We start from the raw sequence: 16,423 nt of genomic DNA on the forward strand, positions 1-16,423 counted from the left end.
TTAATACTTCAGTCTGCCCTCTATTATATCTGTTCAGGTTACGGTATGAAGCGGTTTGTGTCTCCAAAAATACAGCATGACATGAACACAAGGCACGTCGAGTCAGCATTCGGTTTCAGCACTAAGGTGAGAGCGGAGAAACAAATGACAGGTTCGTTTCAAGTTGTAGTTTCCTTATATTTCTCTCAGACACTTATTTTATGGAAGAGATGCCAATGTAATACTAATTATTAAAACTGAACGTCGCACACAACATTTCCACCAGTGTTTGGGAAAGTTGCTTTCAAAAATAATTAGTTACTTACCATAAAAAGTAAGTTACTCAGATTAATTTTGTGTTCCCCACTTCAACAAGCACAGATCCTGTACAGACCCATGGTGTGTGTTCAGTTCGTTGAAGCACTACGACAAGGTGAAATTACATAATTCCACTAACGTTACTTAAATACCACAAAGTAATAACGTTACCTACTGTTAATGTTTGTAGGGCAGCAGAAGACGAGTTAGTGTTTACAAATCCTGTCACTAACACAGGAGAGTTTGGAGCAAGTAGTCGAATGTTGTTTTCTCTGTGGATTGAGTTCAGTGCTGCTGGTCTGCTGTCTGCACTTCTCCACATGACAAACATGATGTGATGCGACATCAGAGATCCATTTAGATCCATTTCTATACATTGATCAACTTTTGATTTTGTGCCTCTGTATGGGAAACACTAGAGGCCATCTGACGAAGCGCATCATCTCAGTAAGCGACAGATGACTGACTGACTGACTGACTGACTGACTGACTGACTGGCTGACTGCCTGACTGACTGCCTGACTGACTGCCTGACTGACTGACTGACTGACTGACTGACTGAGTGACTGCCTGACTGACTGACTGACTGACCTGAATTAGCCTTGTGATGCCCTCGACTGTGCTGTGGGAAAAACAAGCTGTAGCAATTAGTCTTGTGCCAAGTGTGCTGTCAATCATTGTTATAAAATGCAAAGCAAGACTGTGGCTCTGTTGACAGGTGTGAACACGTCATGCGGACTTGGATGCCGACCAAAAACTTGCAAAATGTTCGTCTCGGTCTTCTTTCATTCAGACCGTGGTGCCGATCATTTCTGGTGTGAAAACAAATTCAGTAATGTCCGACCCAAGGAGAGGAAATGATGATATGTAAGTCACTAACGATAGTCATTAACGATATTCTTTTCTCTGTTTTTCTCCACGGTCTGTATGGAGAGGCTACGTTTTGCAAAACGGCACTCCCACCGCCGCTATCAATATTTTATTTCACATTAAAGAGTTTCTTAAACCGTGGCCTGGTGCCAAAAATAAGTCGTGACTCAGTTCTGGTGGCTCTTGAAGAGACAGCAGTAGCAGTATGTTTATGAATCAATGAGCCTGGGGCTTAAAGAATAAAAAAAAATTTGCATAGGTTGATCAAAATCAAATCCAGTTAACTCATAAAGCACTTTTTATAAGACAGGTTTGTAATAGCTTACCTTAAAACTGCTTTAGAGAAGAGAGTAACAAAGAGTAACAAATTAACATTAAATGATATAAGGCAAATGTGTGTGTGAATATTTAAGTATGAACATGCAAACAGGTTCCATGGTGTAACGGTCAGCACTCTGGACTTTGAATCCAGCGATCCGAGTTCGAGTCTCGGTGGAACTTTCTCATCTTCAACCATCTGTGAAACACTAATCTGAATCATGAAAAAATGCTTCAACAATGAATGGAAGAATGAGGTTTTTCCCTTGTTAGCTAATTTCCCATGTCATAATAGGTTATACACCTATTTAACAATAAATTAAATAAACAAAAGTTGTATTTTGCAGTATTTTTATATCAAATGACTTATAAAAATACACTTCCTGGAGGTAAGTGTATTTTTAGTGGTACTTGATGCCGCAGCACTAGGCGACATAAAAATTCCAACAGATTTGGACAGATGTAAATAACTACAGAGTGAGGATGCCGAGCGGCGCGGCCTCGTTACATCACAGCTTCATGACCGGAGCTCAGAAATACCTCCGACCGTGTAAATACCTGTCAAGTATGAAGTCATGGAGTATCAGTTGACCAGTTGGGAGACATAACAGCTGATTTGAAATGGGTGGGTGACACCAGAGCTGGGTGTCACTTCAACACAAAATAATAATAATAATAATACATTTTATTTATAAAGCGCTTTACATGGTACTCAAAGACACTTTAATAACTCCTGGAATACACTGAACATCACAAATTGGTGATATCTAACAGTGTAAGAGGATGGATTTTTCCTTTTAAGAATATTTAAAACACATCATGTCTCTCTGCTGCATTGCATTCTGGTCTCTCTCCTGCTCCTGTGGTGGAGAAACTGGTCTCTCTCCTCTTCTACGATGGATTTCTCCCTGTATGATTGTTGAACGTCTCTCGGTACAAAATGGCGGCTCTAGAAAGAAGCCCTCGCTCTTTGATTCTGAGGGACTGACACCAAAACCTGACGTTTACCGCTGATGTTTTACATCCTGAAACATTTTCTCATATCAAACTAGATTGGAGCTGCTGGACGTCTACGATTGGCCAGTTATCCACGGGAAAAAGATAAATACACCAAACTACTAAATGGACACAGGAATGCAAAGTACATCACTAATAGCTGTTATTTAGGGTGGAGTTTTCCTTTAACTCTCTTGCTAGGTGAGGTTTACCACATCAAGACAATCCAGATAATATTGCAAAAGTTGTCAGATAGATAGATAGATAGATAGATAGATAGATAGATAGATAGATAGATATTCTGCACATAGAAACACAAAAGATCAGACACACTGGAATATGGGAAACAATAAAGAGCAATAAAGGTTCACAAGAAATATAAGAATGTCTCAATCTTTTCATATAGAAACAGATTTTCACTCTCCAAACCCTGAGAATATTATGTAGTCTGTTTTAAAACCTCTTTATATAAACGTGCCTTTTATTCAATTTTTTCTTCTTCTGTAGGCCTACCTGCGTTATATTGCCTTCTCTCTACTTTTTTTTATTATATACCATTGTTTTTATTGTTCTTACTTCTGTAACTGCTCTTATATTGTTTCTATTGTTCTGCTTTTCCCTTGCTGTTTTCACTATAGTGTTCTGTTTGGCTGTAAAGCACTTTGTAAATGATTTTTAGGAAAGTGCTATATAAATAAAGTCTACTATTATTATTATTATAGAAAAACATCAACACCAAGTCTAATGTACAAGCAGAGGCAAACTGCTGAGTAAAAATAGCCGCAGTTCAGTCTGTTCATTTCATCATTAAAGTGCATTAAGATCCTGTCAGTGTGATGTTACAGTACAGCAGTAAAACCATAGAAGAAGCTCTTCACTGTGATAAAGGCAGTGACAGTAATGCAGTTAGATAGGCGATACAGTCGAGTGCAAAACGCTCACACTCACATCCTCCAGGTTTTATTACAGCTTTCATGCAAATGCCCATGTGCTGCTGCAGCTCTCAGAGTAAGCCTGTGCCGATATGAAAATTTCATAGTACGATTACATTATCTTATGGTTCCATTTCAGATCTGTTATCCCCCTACGAGCCGGAGGTGTGAGATCCTCAGGTAAAAACCTCCTGGCTGTTCCCAAGTCCAGACCATAGACTGTGAAACAGATGGAGTAGTGAGTGTTCTTCACCCACAGGTTTCTGAAGGGCCGTTTTGAAGCCAAAAGTTTGGGTTTACGAGGGCCGCCATGTTGACATTTTTTGGAGCCGGAGCAGCCAGAGCGAAGCCGAGGGTCGACACAGAGCCGCAGCTCCGCCTGCTATTGGTCCGTAATCGGCGACCTGTCGATCACTAGGAAAACAACCCTGTTTAGTAACCGTTATGTCCTGTTAATTACGCAATTATTTTGAAAATCGCCATAAGAACACACATTAGAAGTGAAATTAGCTACTGAAGCCATAACCTCTAGTTGAAAAACTTTATTGACTTTATATTTTTATCAGAAGTTGGGTTGTGGTCCCATTGACTTGCACAGAGTTGGGTGGTTTGGAGTCTGTTTGGAGCCTCTAGCGGACGTTGGAGGAACTGCAGCTTTCAGCCACTTTCTTATTGGCTTTAAAATTCACCCGTGGTTTTGGCCGCTTGGTCCAGACTAAGGACAAAGCGGGACCGGACCTTTGCTGTCAACACCCCCAGACTTTGGAACGCCCGGCCCATGGAGATCAGGCTAGCTCGGTATCATCCTTCAAATCCCGTCTCAAAACTCACTTTTATAAGCAAGGCTGGTTTTTACCTGTTTTACATGCACCTTACATGCTGTCTTTCTTACGGAAGCGCAATGCATTCACTTGAGAAAAAAAATTGCCCTGTTTTTCTGAATTAACGAGATAATTATCTCAGAATTCTGAGAAAAGTTTTTATGGAAAAAAATAATTCTGCTGTAGAAGTGGCAGGAAAGTTGAGACGGACAACTTCTCTCGTTGACTACACCAACTCGTGTGTCATTTATTTTTTACCCACAGAGCAAGACAATTTACTTCGCACTCAAAAACACAACAGTACGTCGAGCTGACATCACTCAGAAAACCAGACTTTCTTAAAGGGACCATGTCTCCTTAACCCTGAGAAGCACACAATATAACTGCGTGTGTTAAACATACCCAAACCACAGATTATGGTGAATAATGTCCATAGAGTCCGCCACACTGCTCTGTTTTTCTGAGATAATTATCTTGTTAATTCAGAAAAACAGAGCAGAATTTTTTTTTTTCCATGAAAACTTTTCTCAGAATTCTGAGATAATTATCTCGTTAATTCAGAAAATACAGAGCATTTAAAAAAAAAAAAAAAAAAAAATTCTGCTCTGTTTTTCTGAGATAATTATCTCGTTAATTCAGAAAAACAGGGCAAATTTTTTTTTCTCAAGTGAATGCATTACGCTTCCGTACTTTCTACTCTGTTTTATAACATGCATTATTCTACGTACCTGTTAATATTCTGTTTTTTATTCTATTCTATTTTTTAACTGTCCATTGTTTTTTACTGATTGTGAAGCACTTTGTAAACTTGTTTTAAGAAAGGTGCTATATAAATAGTAGATATAATACCGGTTATTATCCCATCCTTACTTCAGAGTAGCAAACGTAAAAATAAAAAACAGTAGAAAGTGTTAAAGATTTCTAATTCATCTCTGTTTACCACAGGAGAGAAAGTCTGCCATGCTGCTCTCAGTTCAACTCAAACTTTATTGTCCCATAAGGGAAACGTGCAGACAGGGGTCGGAGGGTAGAAACACACAATAAAAACACATCATAAAAAAATAAACAATAAAACCACAGAATTTAACTGTAAAAAACACATCATATAAAAACCCAGTAAAACACATAACAAAACATAAACAATACAGACAAACATCAGCTGATAAGAGCCAACAAGGAGGCAAAAGTCTAGGTTCAACAGAAGGTCGCTCACTGCTGCTAAACACTAAATCCTTACAAAGGAATAAGATGCTTCATCATACGTGTAAATAAAGCAGAGTCTAGTTTCAGTTGCTGCTTCTTTCTCTTGAGTTTAGGCGTTTTAAAGGCCGGTGTCAACGTCCAGCAGCAGAGTTTACAGCACAGAGACTTTAGTTTGTTTCTAAAGTGTCTTTACTTCAGTTATGAGTGAGCCATGCAGCAATCAGACTGTACGTTTATTTTAAATATGTTATTTGGACATAAATTCACTCTATTTGTGTGGGGTCCCGCAGGGCTCCATCCTGGGTCCTCTATATATGCTTCCCCTTGGTCACATTATCAGCAAACATAACATCAGCTACCATAATTATGCCGATGACACGCAGCTTCTCATCTCACTATCCACTGATGACTTCCAACCCATAAACTCCCTAGTCAGCTGCTTGGAAGAAATCAACCGCTGGATGGCAGCAAACTTCCTTCAGCTGAACAGAGAGAAAACTGAGATTTTGGTTGTGGGTCCTAAAGCCCAGAGACAGCTAGTCTGCGAGTACCTGGAGTCCAGATCACTAAAAACAAGTGACCAGATTAAAAACCTAGGAGTTACCATGGATGGCGAACTCAGCTTTAAGGATCATATCAACGGCATCACCAAGGTTGCCTTTTTCCAACTCGGAAACATTTCCCGAATCAGAGGCTTCCTTTCCCAATCTGACTCAGAGAAACTCATGCATGCATTTGTCATGAGCAACCTCAAAGTCTGGTGAGATGGCTTTCAGTATTTATTCACCTAAAGAATGGAACAGTTTTGCCTGCTGATCTTAGACTTGCTCCAACACTGTTCTTTCAAAACCAAACTAAAGAACTTCCTTTTCACTCAAGCATTTTCTTAAATGAACACACTGTATTTGTACATTATGTTTTTTTGTATGTGTGTATGTAGGCTATATGTGTTTTTATGTGTATGTATGCATGGATGTTTCTGTTTATTTGCACATTTCTGCTGTTTTATTCTGTTTTTATGTAAAGCACTTTGAACTGCTTCTGTATGAATAGAACAGAATAGAATAGATTTATTCCGAACATGTTAAAAATATCTATATATATAAATGTATACACATATACATATATATACATACATACATACATATATACATATATACACACATATATATATATATATATATATATATATATACATACATACATACATACATACATACACATACGTAAGAAAACGAAACAAGAATAACCAATAAAATTAACAGTAAACATATACAACAAATTCTCAATAAACAACATAAATAACTGCTTTTGTATGAGATGGTGCTATACAAATAAATTTGAATTGAATTGAATTGAATTGAATATTTGCCCAAATGAAAATGTGGTGTTGGGTATGGACACAGGTTGGAAATCTTCTCCACCCACACCCACCTCCCAAATCTGTGGTGAAGCCTGACATCAAATGGTGAAAACTAGGACACTGAACAGGCCATCTGCTATTGGCTGGTCTTTGGTGCCAGGTGATGTCATCTTCTATAGAGCAAAACAGGTGGTGACATCACCTGGTGCCGAAGACCTGTCAGGCTTCACCACAGATTTGAGTTTGTGGGTTTAGTTTTTCTTTAAGAGTGAAATCCAAACTGTCTCCTAAACTCCAACATTAGATCTTTTCCTCTCTCGTTTGGTTTCCCTTTGGCATCGCAGACCGGCTGGCTGGTGAACATGAGCGTGCTGTGTGTTGTTTAGTGACATCACCTTACAGGATTTCTGGGTAATGAACAGTTATGCTGCATTCAAGTGGTGTCGGATTTACGGTCTGAACGAGTTTCCAACCAGGAAGTGCCACATGAACACTTTATTATGTTGGATGGCCAAGTCGGAGAAATCAGGATCGTAGATGCAGCAGGAAGTGGTCGAGTTGTGACGTCATCGCTCTTTCCAACATGGCTGAACAGAGCAGAGTCGTACGTGAACATAAGAAATTTCATACATTACAGCCGAAAATGAACCACAAGTACAAATTTAACAGACGTGGATATTCCTTGATAACTATAGTGCTGCGGCATTCAGTTTCCTGTGGTGTTTACATTCATAATCCCCTGAAATAGCCAAAGATTAATCGTTAGCTCGATTGCTAACGTTAGCCTAGCAGGCTGACTGTGTGTAAACAGTTTAAGCAGCGTAAACAGCAGACACTCGCTTCCATCTTTTCTCCAATTTTCCGACCATAAAGAACGGGAACTACTCATTTGGCCGAGCTGTGACGTATTCCTGACTGGGAGAAAAGTACGACCTGACATCACTTGAATGCAGGGTTACTTCCCGCCAAACTTAATTAGTGCCTAGTGCAGCTTTTGGACGCCAAAATTTGCCATAACATATATCATCTGGTGCAGCCAAAGTGACTCACAGCACCATGAGCGTAAATAGGTTAGCCTGGGTGGGCCGAGTGAGAGTCGAACCGTCTCCCCGGCGGTGCCGGTGCCTCCAGGATCACACCACAACACGCTGACAGCCGACTCATCTTCACATCATCACGTACGGTGGGAATCTCTCTGCAGAGGGACTTTTCCATACAGGCCGGTGATGTAACGATTATCTGAGCAACTCTTCTGCTTCGGGCTGAGTAAGACTGAGGCTGTTGGGAGGAATGTGAAAGCTGCTCCGGGACGTTAACACCCCAGTTTCATAACCAGCTGGGGACTGACTCATATTCACATCATGTTGTAATGGTTATTATGGTTTAGGCTTCGGACCGAGGAGGACCTGCCTGAGGAGCTCAGGCTGGTCCTCCTCTGGTCAGGATCAGCTCTGAAATCTTCTTCTCAACACATTTCTATAATCTTTGGCTTTTATTCCTGTTGCCTTTTCTGTTATTTGTTCCATCTGTTTCATCCCTATGGCTGGGACTTTTTTAATGTTTTGTTTCTGTTTTCTTGGTTGTGAAGCACTTTGTAACTTTGTTTTGAAACTAGTTATTATCAGATGTGTGACCAAGTCAACTTTGCTTGAGTCCCAAGTCAGTCTCAAGTCAAGTCCACGTCATTAATGTCAAGTCTCAAGTCTAAATGTAGAACAGCAAGTCAAGTCAGAACAAATCAAGAGTCCAGTATCAATTTCATATCTTAAAGAAAACTAAATATCTAGGACTTTTCAATGCAATATGGTTTTAATAGGATAAAAACTTGGTAAGAGCATCATGAGTTTGATTTCTATAATCAGTTTCAACTTCAATAAATTCAATCATTCCATACAAATTCAGAAAACAGAATTTAAATTCAGTCGTCTGCTGGAACAAATCTCATCACTTTCAATCTGAGTCATTTACACAAACACAAGATCTCAAGTCAAGACTTTAGAAACCTTTTCAAGTCATCAAAGTACAAGTCAGAGTCAAGTCCCAAGTCACCAGAACCCAAGTCAAGTCCAGTCTCAAGTCTTCTCTTCATGCATCAAGTCTCAAGCAATTCAAACTGAGACTCGAGTCCAAGTCCCTACCTCTGGTCATTAATATTCGGTACTATGATGAAGAACAGTCTGCACACTTTGTAAAGGGAAATGAAATGCGCTTGAGGCTGGAAGGTTGCCGGTTCGAATTCCACATCGGCTGGGAGAACCTGGGTGGAGAAAGCGAATGAGAAAAATATTCTCAACTACCGCTGAGGTGCCTTTGAGCAAGGCACCGATCCCCCAACTGCTCCAGTGAGGCTGCTGAATAACAGGAAACCTTCCCTACATGAATAAAGCCTTAAATAAATGCATCTGTGGTGTGAATTTATTCCCCTTTCATGGTTTTAGACTATTCTGTCGGGTTTGGTCAACATGTAAAGTAATTTTGAATGCTTTGAGATCAATTAAGCACAATTTAGGAAGGCCTGGTTAAAAGTAGGGGATGTTTATGTGCATCTGTTTGAGGGAAATCTTCACACCAGCCTAGTATGAAAAGTATTATTTACATCAGGATAAAACATCAGGATTTTGCAAGTATTTCAAATTTTAACCCCTGTTGACATGACTTAAAACATACTTATTCTCTATATTGTATGGTTTAACTTAAATAGTCTAGCTGGTCCAATATCCAATATCATGTAACATTCTTCTACTTTATGTAGTTTTATTTCCTTCCTTATTTCATCCTTGTTTTATAGTATCTTATATGACATTATATATATGCAAGATGAGCTGTTCTTTTAAAATTAGCTTTTGTAAAATGTGTTGGGACTTGCGATAATGCACTTTAAATAAATGAGAGAGAGAGCGAGAGACAGAGAGAGAGAGACAGAGAGACAGAGAGACAGAGAAAGAGACAGAGAGAGAGAGACAGAGAGAGAGAGAATGAGAGAGAGAGACAGAGAGATTATTTTACACTTTCAAGGGACTTATGTGTCTCATCCAAAAGAAGAGTTTACTTCGCATAGTTAACATCCAACATATGAAAATGTCACTCTTACAAATAAATGCAAAATCAAGGCAAATTACAGTAGTTTTTAGATTTAACAAAATTATAGTGCTTTTGTAGACTGTATCCTATAGATTTCATGAATATTGAATGATGCTGCTCAGGTGAAGATTTATATTGAGTTTTGAAGTAGAATCCTTCATATTCAAAGCCATAATAGTTGGACAACAGCGCCATCTGCTGGTAGACAGCACAAACATCTAGACCGTGTTTTTCTAGGCCGACACTGTCATCTAGCAGAAGCTGGTGAAACTACAACAAAATCACAAATTCACATTACTTATGAAATACATTTTTAGGCTTATTTTAAAATGGCATTTGTGCTAAGTGACAGTTTACAGAGATGACATGTGACATACACTACCAGTCAAAAGTTTGGACACACCATATTTTTCTATTTTTTTACTATTTTCCACATTTTAGAATAACAGTAAAGACATCAAAACTATGAAATCACACAAATGGAATTATGCAGTGATGCTGTGAAAACTATCTTATATTTTAGATTCTTTAAAGTAGCCGCCCTTTGCCTTGATGGAAAGGCAAAAGGCTTTGGAAAGAAATTCATACATAGGATCAACTTCACTATTTATATTTGTCTAAGAAACTAATTTCAAGCATTTAAGCAGAAGCCTTTAGATCAAAATGGCTTTAAGAGAATGAGAAACACAGAACATTCAGTCAGGTGGGTCCAAACCTTTGACTGGTAGTGTAGATGGTGTGTGATTTAATCTGCTGTTTCGTGAACACACCAACGAATTTTGAGCTTGTATTCATAATTCAGTATAACCAGTTTATAGCCAGTCTCCTTTCATGCATTACACTGCATCCTACCTGGATTAGTACCATGGATAATCATTGAAGAGAGTAAAGACTAGATTATTACAGTGTGAAATAAAACAAAATCACGCCGACTTCACATAAGACTCGAGACATTACTGTGCTTTTACAAATCGCCATTTTTTTTTATTAAAGTCCATCAAAACCAAATGAACACCAACGTAATGTGTCATTACACATCTGACCATGATTTAGTCCCACATCTCACACTTTAAAAAACTAAAAAAAACATAAACTCGTCCAACAGAAAACTGATGATACAACTTCTCAAATATTCTGTAACTGCAAGACATTCCCACCGAACCAATACCGAATCAAAAAAATCCAGATTAACATAATCACCTCCACCCAGTTATATGTATAATATTTCACCCTCTGATTCTGCTCAAACCAAATCAAAACAGCAGTAAACAGCAGCTGGTTTTATTTTATATTTCGAGTGAGTGAGGTGTCTTTTGTCTTTTGAGGCTAATGAACCGCTTGGCAAAATAAATCAAGTTCATCTCAAGCAGTTCGGCTGTTTGAAACCATATTCAGATATCTGTAACATGGTCTGGTAGTGACAAACATTGAGGGGCGACTAAATTCCCCAGTGATGATTTAAAAAAATAAAACTTTTGAGCGGACAACAAAACTAAACTCCATGAGAAATGCAACTAAAACGACGGGCTGAGATGACCCACGATCCCAAATCAACCTAAAAAAACTATTTGTTGGAATACAAAAGAGTGACAACAAAACATCGGGCTTCGCCATCCGAATCAAAAGTCCTCTTTAACATTTCTTCTTTTCTTTCGTTCCTTCTTCTTTCTCTCCCTCAAACACAGCCCACATCCGAAAAGAAAACTGAGAACCTGGGAAGTTTCTGAGGAAGAGGAAGAGGATGATGTCATCACCAGTCCGACCTGGAGGGATGAAGATGCGGACTCTCGCTGTGTTTCAACCCCCCCGGTTCAGTCACTGTCATGACGGCACCGTCCTCTCCCGCGGGGTCAGACTCTTCCCGGGCTGTCATGACCGTCTCCTCGCTCCAGGAGGCGGGCGGGGTTAGCCCACCCGGAGGGGCGGAGCTACAAGGACGACGCCATCTCCTCTGACGAACAGCATGGGGATATTCCTCTTGGTCGACTGGGAAGAGAGAAAGAAAAGAAAAGAAAAATACACATTTTGAATTTCACTGACAGAATACCGCTGCTAGCTGATGAGGATTCAAGAAGTTAACTTTACAAGAAATTAGAGAGACTTCTTTTTGTATTGTCGACGATGCATTTTCATAAAGTTACCATGAGTTTTGAATGGGTTTCATGCAACTCACTCTACATATAAAAAGAACTGTCAACCTTCAGTTCAAATATAAACAGGATTACCAAAATTAGAGTGTAAAGTTTCAGTGTTGCAGCGATGCATCAAAAGGGTTCATAGTCTTAATTTAAAATCGTCATACTGTTTCAAGAAATTAATGTCTTGATTTGAAGATTTTGGTGTTTAACATGATTTACGCAGATCGTTGTCTTGCCTGTACTAACTCTGCCATATCACTCTATAGATGGAGATTACTCTTCACAGCAATAAATATCAGAATGTGAGAGATGACCAGGGTCTAAAACCACAAAGTGTGTGGTTGTGTGTCTATCAGGACAGCGTAGATCATACTGAACACCAAAATCCTCAAATCAAGAGAGTCTGGTCTGGAAAGAGTGTGACGTTTTGAAATTAAGACTAGGAATCATTTTGATGTATTGCTGCAGGACTGAAGCCCAACAATATTTTTCCATATTGCCTTATCAACACCTGGAAATTGGCAAAGTTCCCCATATATTTCCAGGCTTTTGAGTCCTGTGTACGAACTAAAGTCCTGAAAGCAGTTGTTGAGGAGGAGTACGATGTGAGGCTGTAACGGGGGAGCCATCCATGTCGTACCTTGTAGAGTTCTTCGTACGTCTCCTCGTCGATCTCCACCGTCGTCACCGTCTCCTCCACGTCGCCCAGGATCATGTTCAGGTGCTGGTCGTACGCCTGGGAAAACACACACACACACACATCAGAGACACACACACACACATCAGACACAACAGCGATTTTCTATCATATAGGGCCAGAAGTCAGCAGGTTTTCATTCCACACTACAGCAGCAGATTTCACTCATTAACACACCTTCAGCCAGACAGGAGGAACTAATTAATAGTCTGCTGCTGTTGTGATTGGTTGGAATGAAAACCTGCAGACTCTTGGGTCACGATGGCAGACGGTTGACAGCAACCATCCTAGAATCTGTGCTGGTTTATAAGAGACAAGCTAACAGTTCCTTATAAACAGGCAGATAAGTGGCTCACTTGCCGATGGCTGGTAAACCTAAAAAATAAAAAATTCCAAATGCCGAGAATAATTTTTATCTGCTAAAAATAATCATTAATATATCGAGGGCTTGGAGCCAGAAGGGCGCAACTGGAATTTTGGGCTAAAATGAGATCTATATATATATATATCAAGTAAAAGCTCTTAGTATCTCTTTATTTGTGTATTTATGTGATGACATTATCATTACCAAAAGATATGTACAACAGTTGATCAAAGTTAGGTTCACTTTTTTGTTTTGCCTCTCCTGTAAAGTTTGATGAAACCTACTTCTGCCCCTCTGGCTCCAAGCCTGCAATATAAATAACGTTTTCCACAGGAAAGTTGTTCCACAGCTGTTTTCAGTGGTATTTCAGGTGCTGTGTGTTCACTTGAAAACTCACTGAAGTTTGTAATTCTTCTTTGAGAAACTTTACCAGCATGTGGTGCTTGGTGGGTGTTAATGACAGACTCTGCTGGTCAGCTCGTCTACCAGCCACTCTGGCAGGAAACCAATCATTATCTATTCAAAAACTCTGTCACGTCTCAGAGAGTCGTGATAATGTGCCGGTTGTTAGCCTGAGACAAACAAAAACTCCTGATGAACAACATCAGCATCATCTGCTAGGATCACGTTCAGGTGCTAAATGAAGGCCTGCGATAAACACACACAGCTCATAAAACAACATCACTAACACATCTCTCCATGGCTCACGTTTAGCTGCTGATGATCAGTCTGGGACAAATGATGTCATGAGTGTGAAATTAACACCCAAATTCGTCTTTGTCAGATAAATCAATAAGGGCCACTGGTCACACTGGACAGAAACTATTTGAGATCATAACATCTGAATGTTTCGGTTATAACACTATAATTTTGGTCTTTGCCTGTTCTCAAACTTTGTCCCTGCTGGCCACTGTACACTCTCTCTGACTGTGAGCCAATCAAATAAAAGCAAAACAATAGCTTTCCATAAAACAGGCTCCTGATTGGCTGCCTGTTACGCTGCTCTACAAGAAGATGTAGCTTCTAAACTTCACCAGACTTTGACACATTTCTATGAAAAATGTACATTAATTATTTTGGACAGTAAACATTACTGTGGGGATTTTTTTGTTTTGTTTACCAGCCCCTGGAAGGTGACTCAGAAAGTTGATTTCGGACATGATGTAAGAGTTCTACAGTCACACAGACACATTCAGACAGTTTGAGCTCAGCGGGGAGCGTCTTACATGCAGCCGGCCGCGCAGCTCCCTGTCGTTCCTCATCTTGACGTAGATCCTCTCATCTAGACTGAGTCTGATCAGATCCAGGGGCTCCTCCACCGTGTTGGTGGTCTGTTGCTGCAATACACACACATGGGAAATTAAAATTAGACGTTAAGATCCAAGAGATTTCTCCACCGAGTTTGTGGTCTGTTGCTGCAGCTGTCAGTGAGGAGGCAGGAGGAGTTAGATTTTAAAAACACAGATTTTAAGGAAACAATATGTTGATGGTGTCTTGTTTCTGTAATTAGACGCATTTCTGGTTCAAACAGGATGTTGGGGAGCGAAAGGTCAAAACAGTAGAGGGATTGGACTGGAAAAAGAAGGCAGTGAAACCCACTGCACACTCTGTGTAGCTGGTGAAGCAATCCACTGTGAAAGGCTTTATGCATAATATTGAGCTGTCACAAATTCTAGATTCATAAAGTTTATTAAAAAAATGAATCTCCAGCAACAGGGACACAAGCATGGTGTCTCTGAAAATGGAAACAGGGTTTTCACCACTGAACCATGCTGTCACTCTCACTATGAAAGTTGTAAAGCTGCAGGTTTTACATGATGGGAGGGGCGGGTTGCTGAAAAATCTAATGATAATATTAGTTGGAATTTCTATGTACGCCTATTTTATGCCATGAGGTAACCACTAAAAATATGCCATTTTCCAAAATAATGCAATAAAAACTTTAGGGGATTAGCCAACAAAGTGAAAAAGTCATTTTCATGTCATTGTGACTTTAGATCCATATAACACCATCATGTTGAGCAGAAACCACTGTGCTGCTGTGATACACAACAGGAATGAAACCTTTCCTCTGGTCTTAGCGAAATAAATTAAGATACAGGAATAAAATATCTCTATAATAAATATTTATAAAAAAAATCAATCTAAAATAACAGACGACACAGGTACAACGAGCTGAGTACTAGATGAAACATTAAACCATGTTCACGAGGATATCTTTCACTCGTGCTTTATAACTATTATCTTTAGTAATAAGTGTGAAATGAGCTGGTGACAGGCGGCTTGTTTGGTAGCAGTAACCTGCGAGCTGCGCCCTGACCGGCGGCGAAGTTAGTCAACAAAACAACGCAAAGAATGAAACGTCTGCAGCGTTAACGTGACAGGCTAAACAAGCTAACAAGCTAACTGAGCTAGCTTGTTTAGCGGGCCCGCCGTGCTGCTAGAGGACTACAGCGACCAAAACAGTGAGATATGCGCTTTAAAACATGAACACAAACAAGAAATATTCATCATCTTTCTTTTCAAACAGTTCCGTGCATGCAACGTGTGAGAATAGAGCCGAATCCAACGCCGAAACACCAACCTGCTCAACTTCATCCGCCATTTTTTCGTGTCTGTGACCGGAAGACGGGTTGCCAGGTCCGCGGATAACACGCGATTTCGTAGGATGAGTCCGACAGACAGCAGCTGTGCATATAACTGCGCTACTTTCCTTTTGTTTTTAAGTTCTTTCTTTTATATCAGCGTTTATTTAGGGCTAGACTAAAGACAGGATGCGTTTGGTTCAGGTTACGGTGCTCAGAGACTTAAAACCTGTTTTATTCATGCAGCCTAGTGAGAGTCATCATAGCTCACAACGTGTTACTTAGTGAAACAAAAAGAAGAAATAAATCACTTCAGTCATAAGAAGGAAGCATGGATCATTGAATGCATTGCTAAATTGTGTGTAGGCCTACTAAAATATTCACTTATATTATAGTTCCAGTCCTCAGTTCTGAATCACTGCAATTGAGAGAGAACTGGACTCTAAACAAGGTGTTTTAGAGCTGCAGGTAATTTTTGGTCCATGAATCAACTACAATGTAGGTGAAAACCTTTCATCATACTCAAACTCAGTAAATCCTACACACTGACATTTCTTTTTAAACAAAATCACTTTTCCTTAAACAATTTTAAAGTTCTAAAAAATGAATGACAAGAAAAACTTGATGATATAAATCGCAGTTGCAGTATTCTGTCAAATAATCGCAATTAGATTTATGTTTCAGCCCTACTTCAGGAATTAACTGAAAACGGAAAAAGTCGTAGTTTTTTTTTAAGGCGGGAAAAATGAAAACCTGGC

General features: G+C 39.5%; 1 protein-coding gene and 1 non-coding gene across 2 annotated transcripts; one reads left to right on the forward strand and one right to left on the reverse strand.

The window, feature by feature from the left end:
* Nucleotides 1-1,596: 1,596 nt before the first annotated feature.
* Nucleotides 1,597-1,668, forward strand: trnaq-uug (transfer RNA glutamine (anticodon UUG)). Its single transcript has one exon. It is a non-coding gene; the product is annotated as a tRNA-Gln (tRNA).
* A 9,172-nt stretch (nucleotides 1,669-10,840) lies between these two features.
* lsm3 (LSM3 homolog, U6 small nuclear RNA and mRNA degradation associated) lies at nucleotides 10,841-15,708 on the reverse strand. The gene is made up of 4 exons (XM_071921375.2): nucleotides 15,665-15,708; nucleotides 14,307-14,417; nucleotides 12,660-12,755; nucleotides 10,841-11,867 (listed from the first exon to the last, which is right to left on the reverse strand). The coding sequence occupies exons 1-4, from the start codon at nucleotides 15,683-15,685 to the stop codon at nucleotides 11,787-11,789; spliced, it is 309 nt and encodes a 102-aa protein (XP_071777476.1). The 5' UTR covers nucleotides 15,686-15,708; the 3' UTR covers nucleotides 10,841-11,786.
* Nucleotides 15,709-16,423: the final 715 nt, after the last annotated feature.

Source organism: Centroberyx gerrardi, chromosome 5 (assembly GCF_048128805.1).
Source record: "Centroberyx gerrardi isolate f3 chromosome 5, fCenGer3.hap1.cur.20231027, whole genome shotgun sequence".
NCBI lineage: Eukaryota > Metazoa > Chordata > Actinopteri > Beryciformes > Berycidae > Centroberyx > Centroberyx gerrardi.

Coding starts and splice junctions, on each gene's coding strand:
- lsm3 (XM_071921375.2), bottom strand. CDS start 15,685: ATGGCGGATGAAGTTGAGCAG. Junction 14,418..15,664: donor TGGCGGATGAAGTTGAGCAG/GTTGGTGTTTCG, acceptor TGTGTATTGCAG/CAACAGACCACCAACACGGT. Junction 11,868..12,659: donor CGTACGAAGAACTCTACAAG/GTACGACATGGA, acceptor CTCTCTTCCCAG/TCGACCAAGAGGAATATCCC.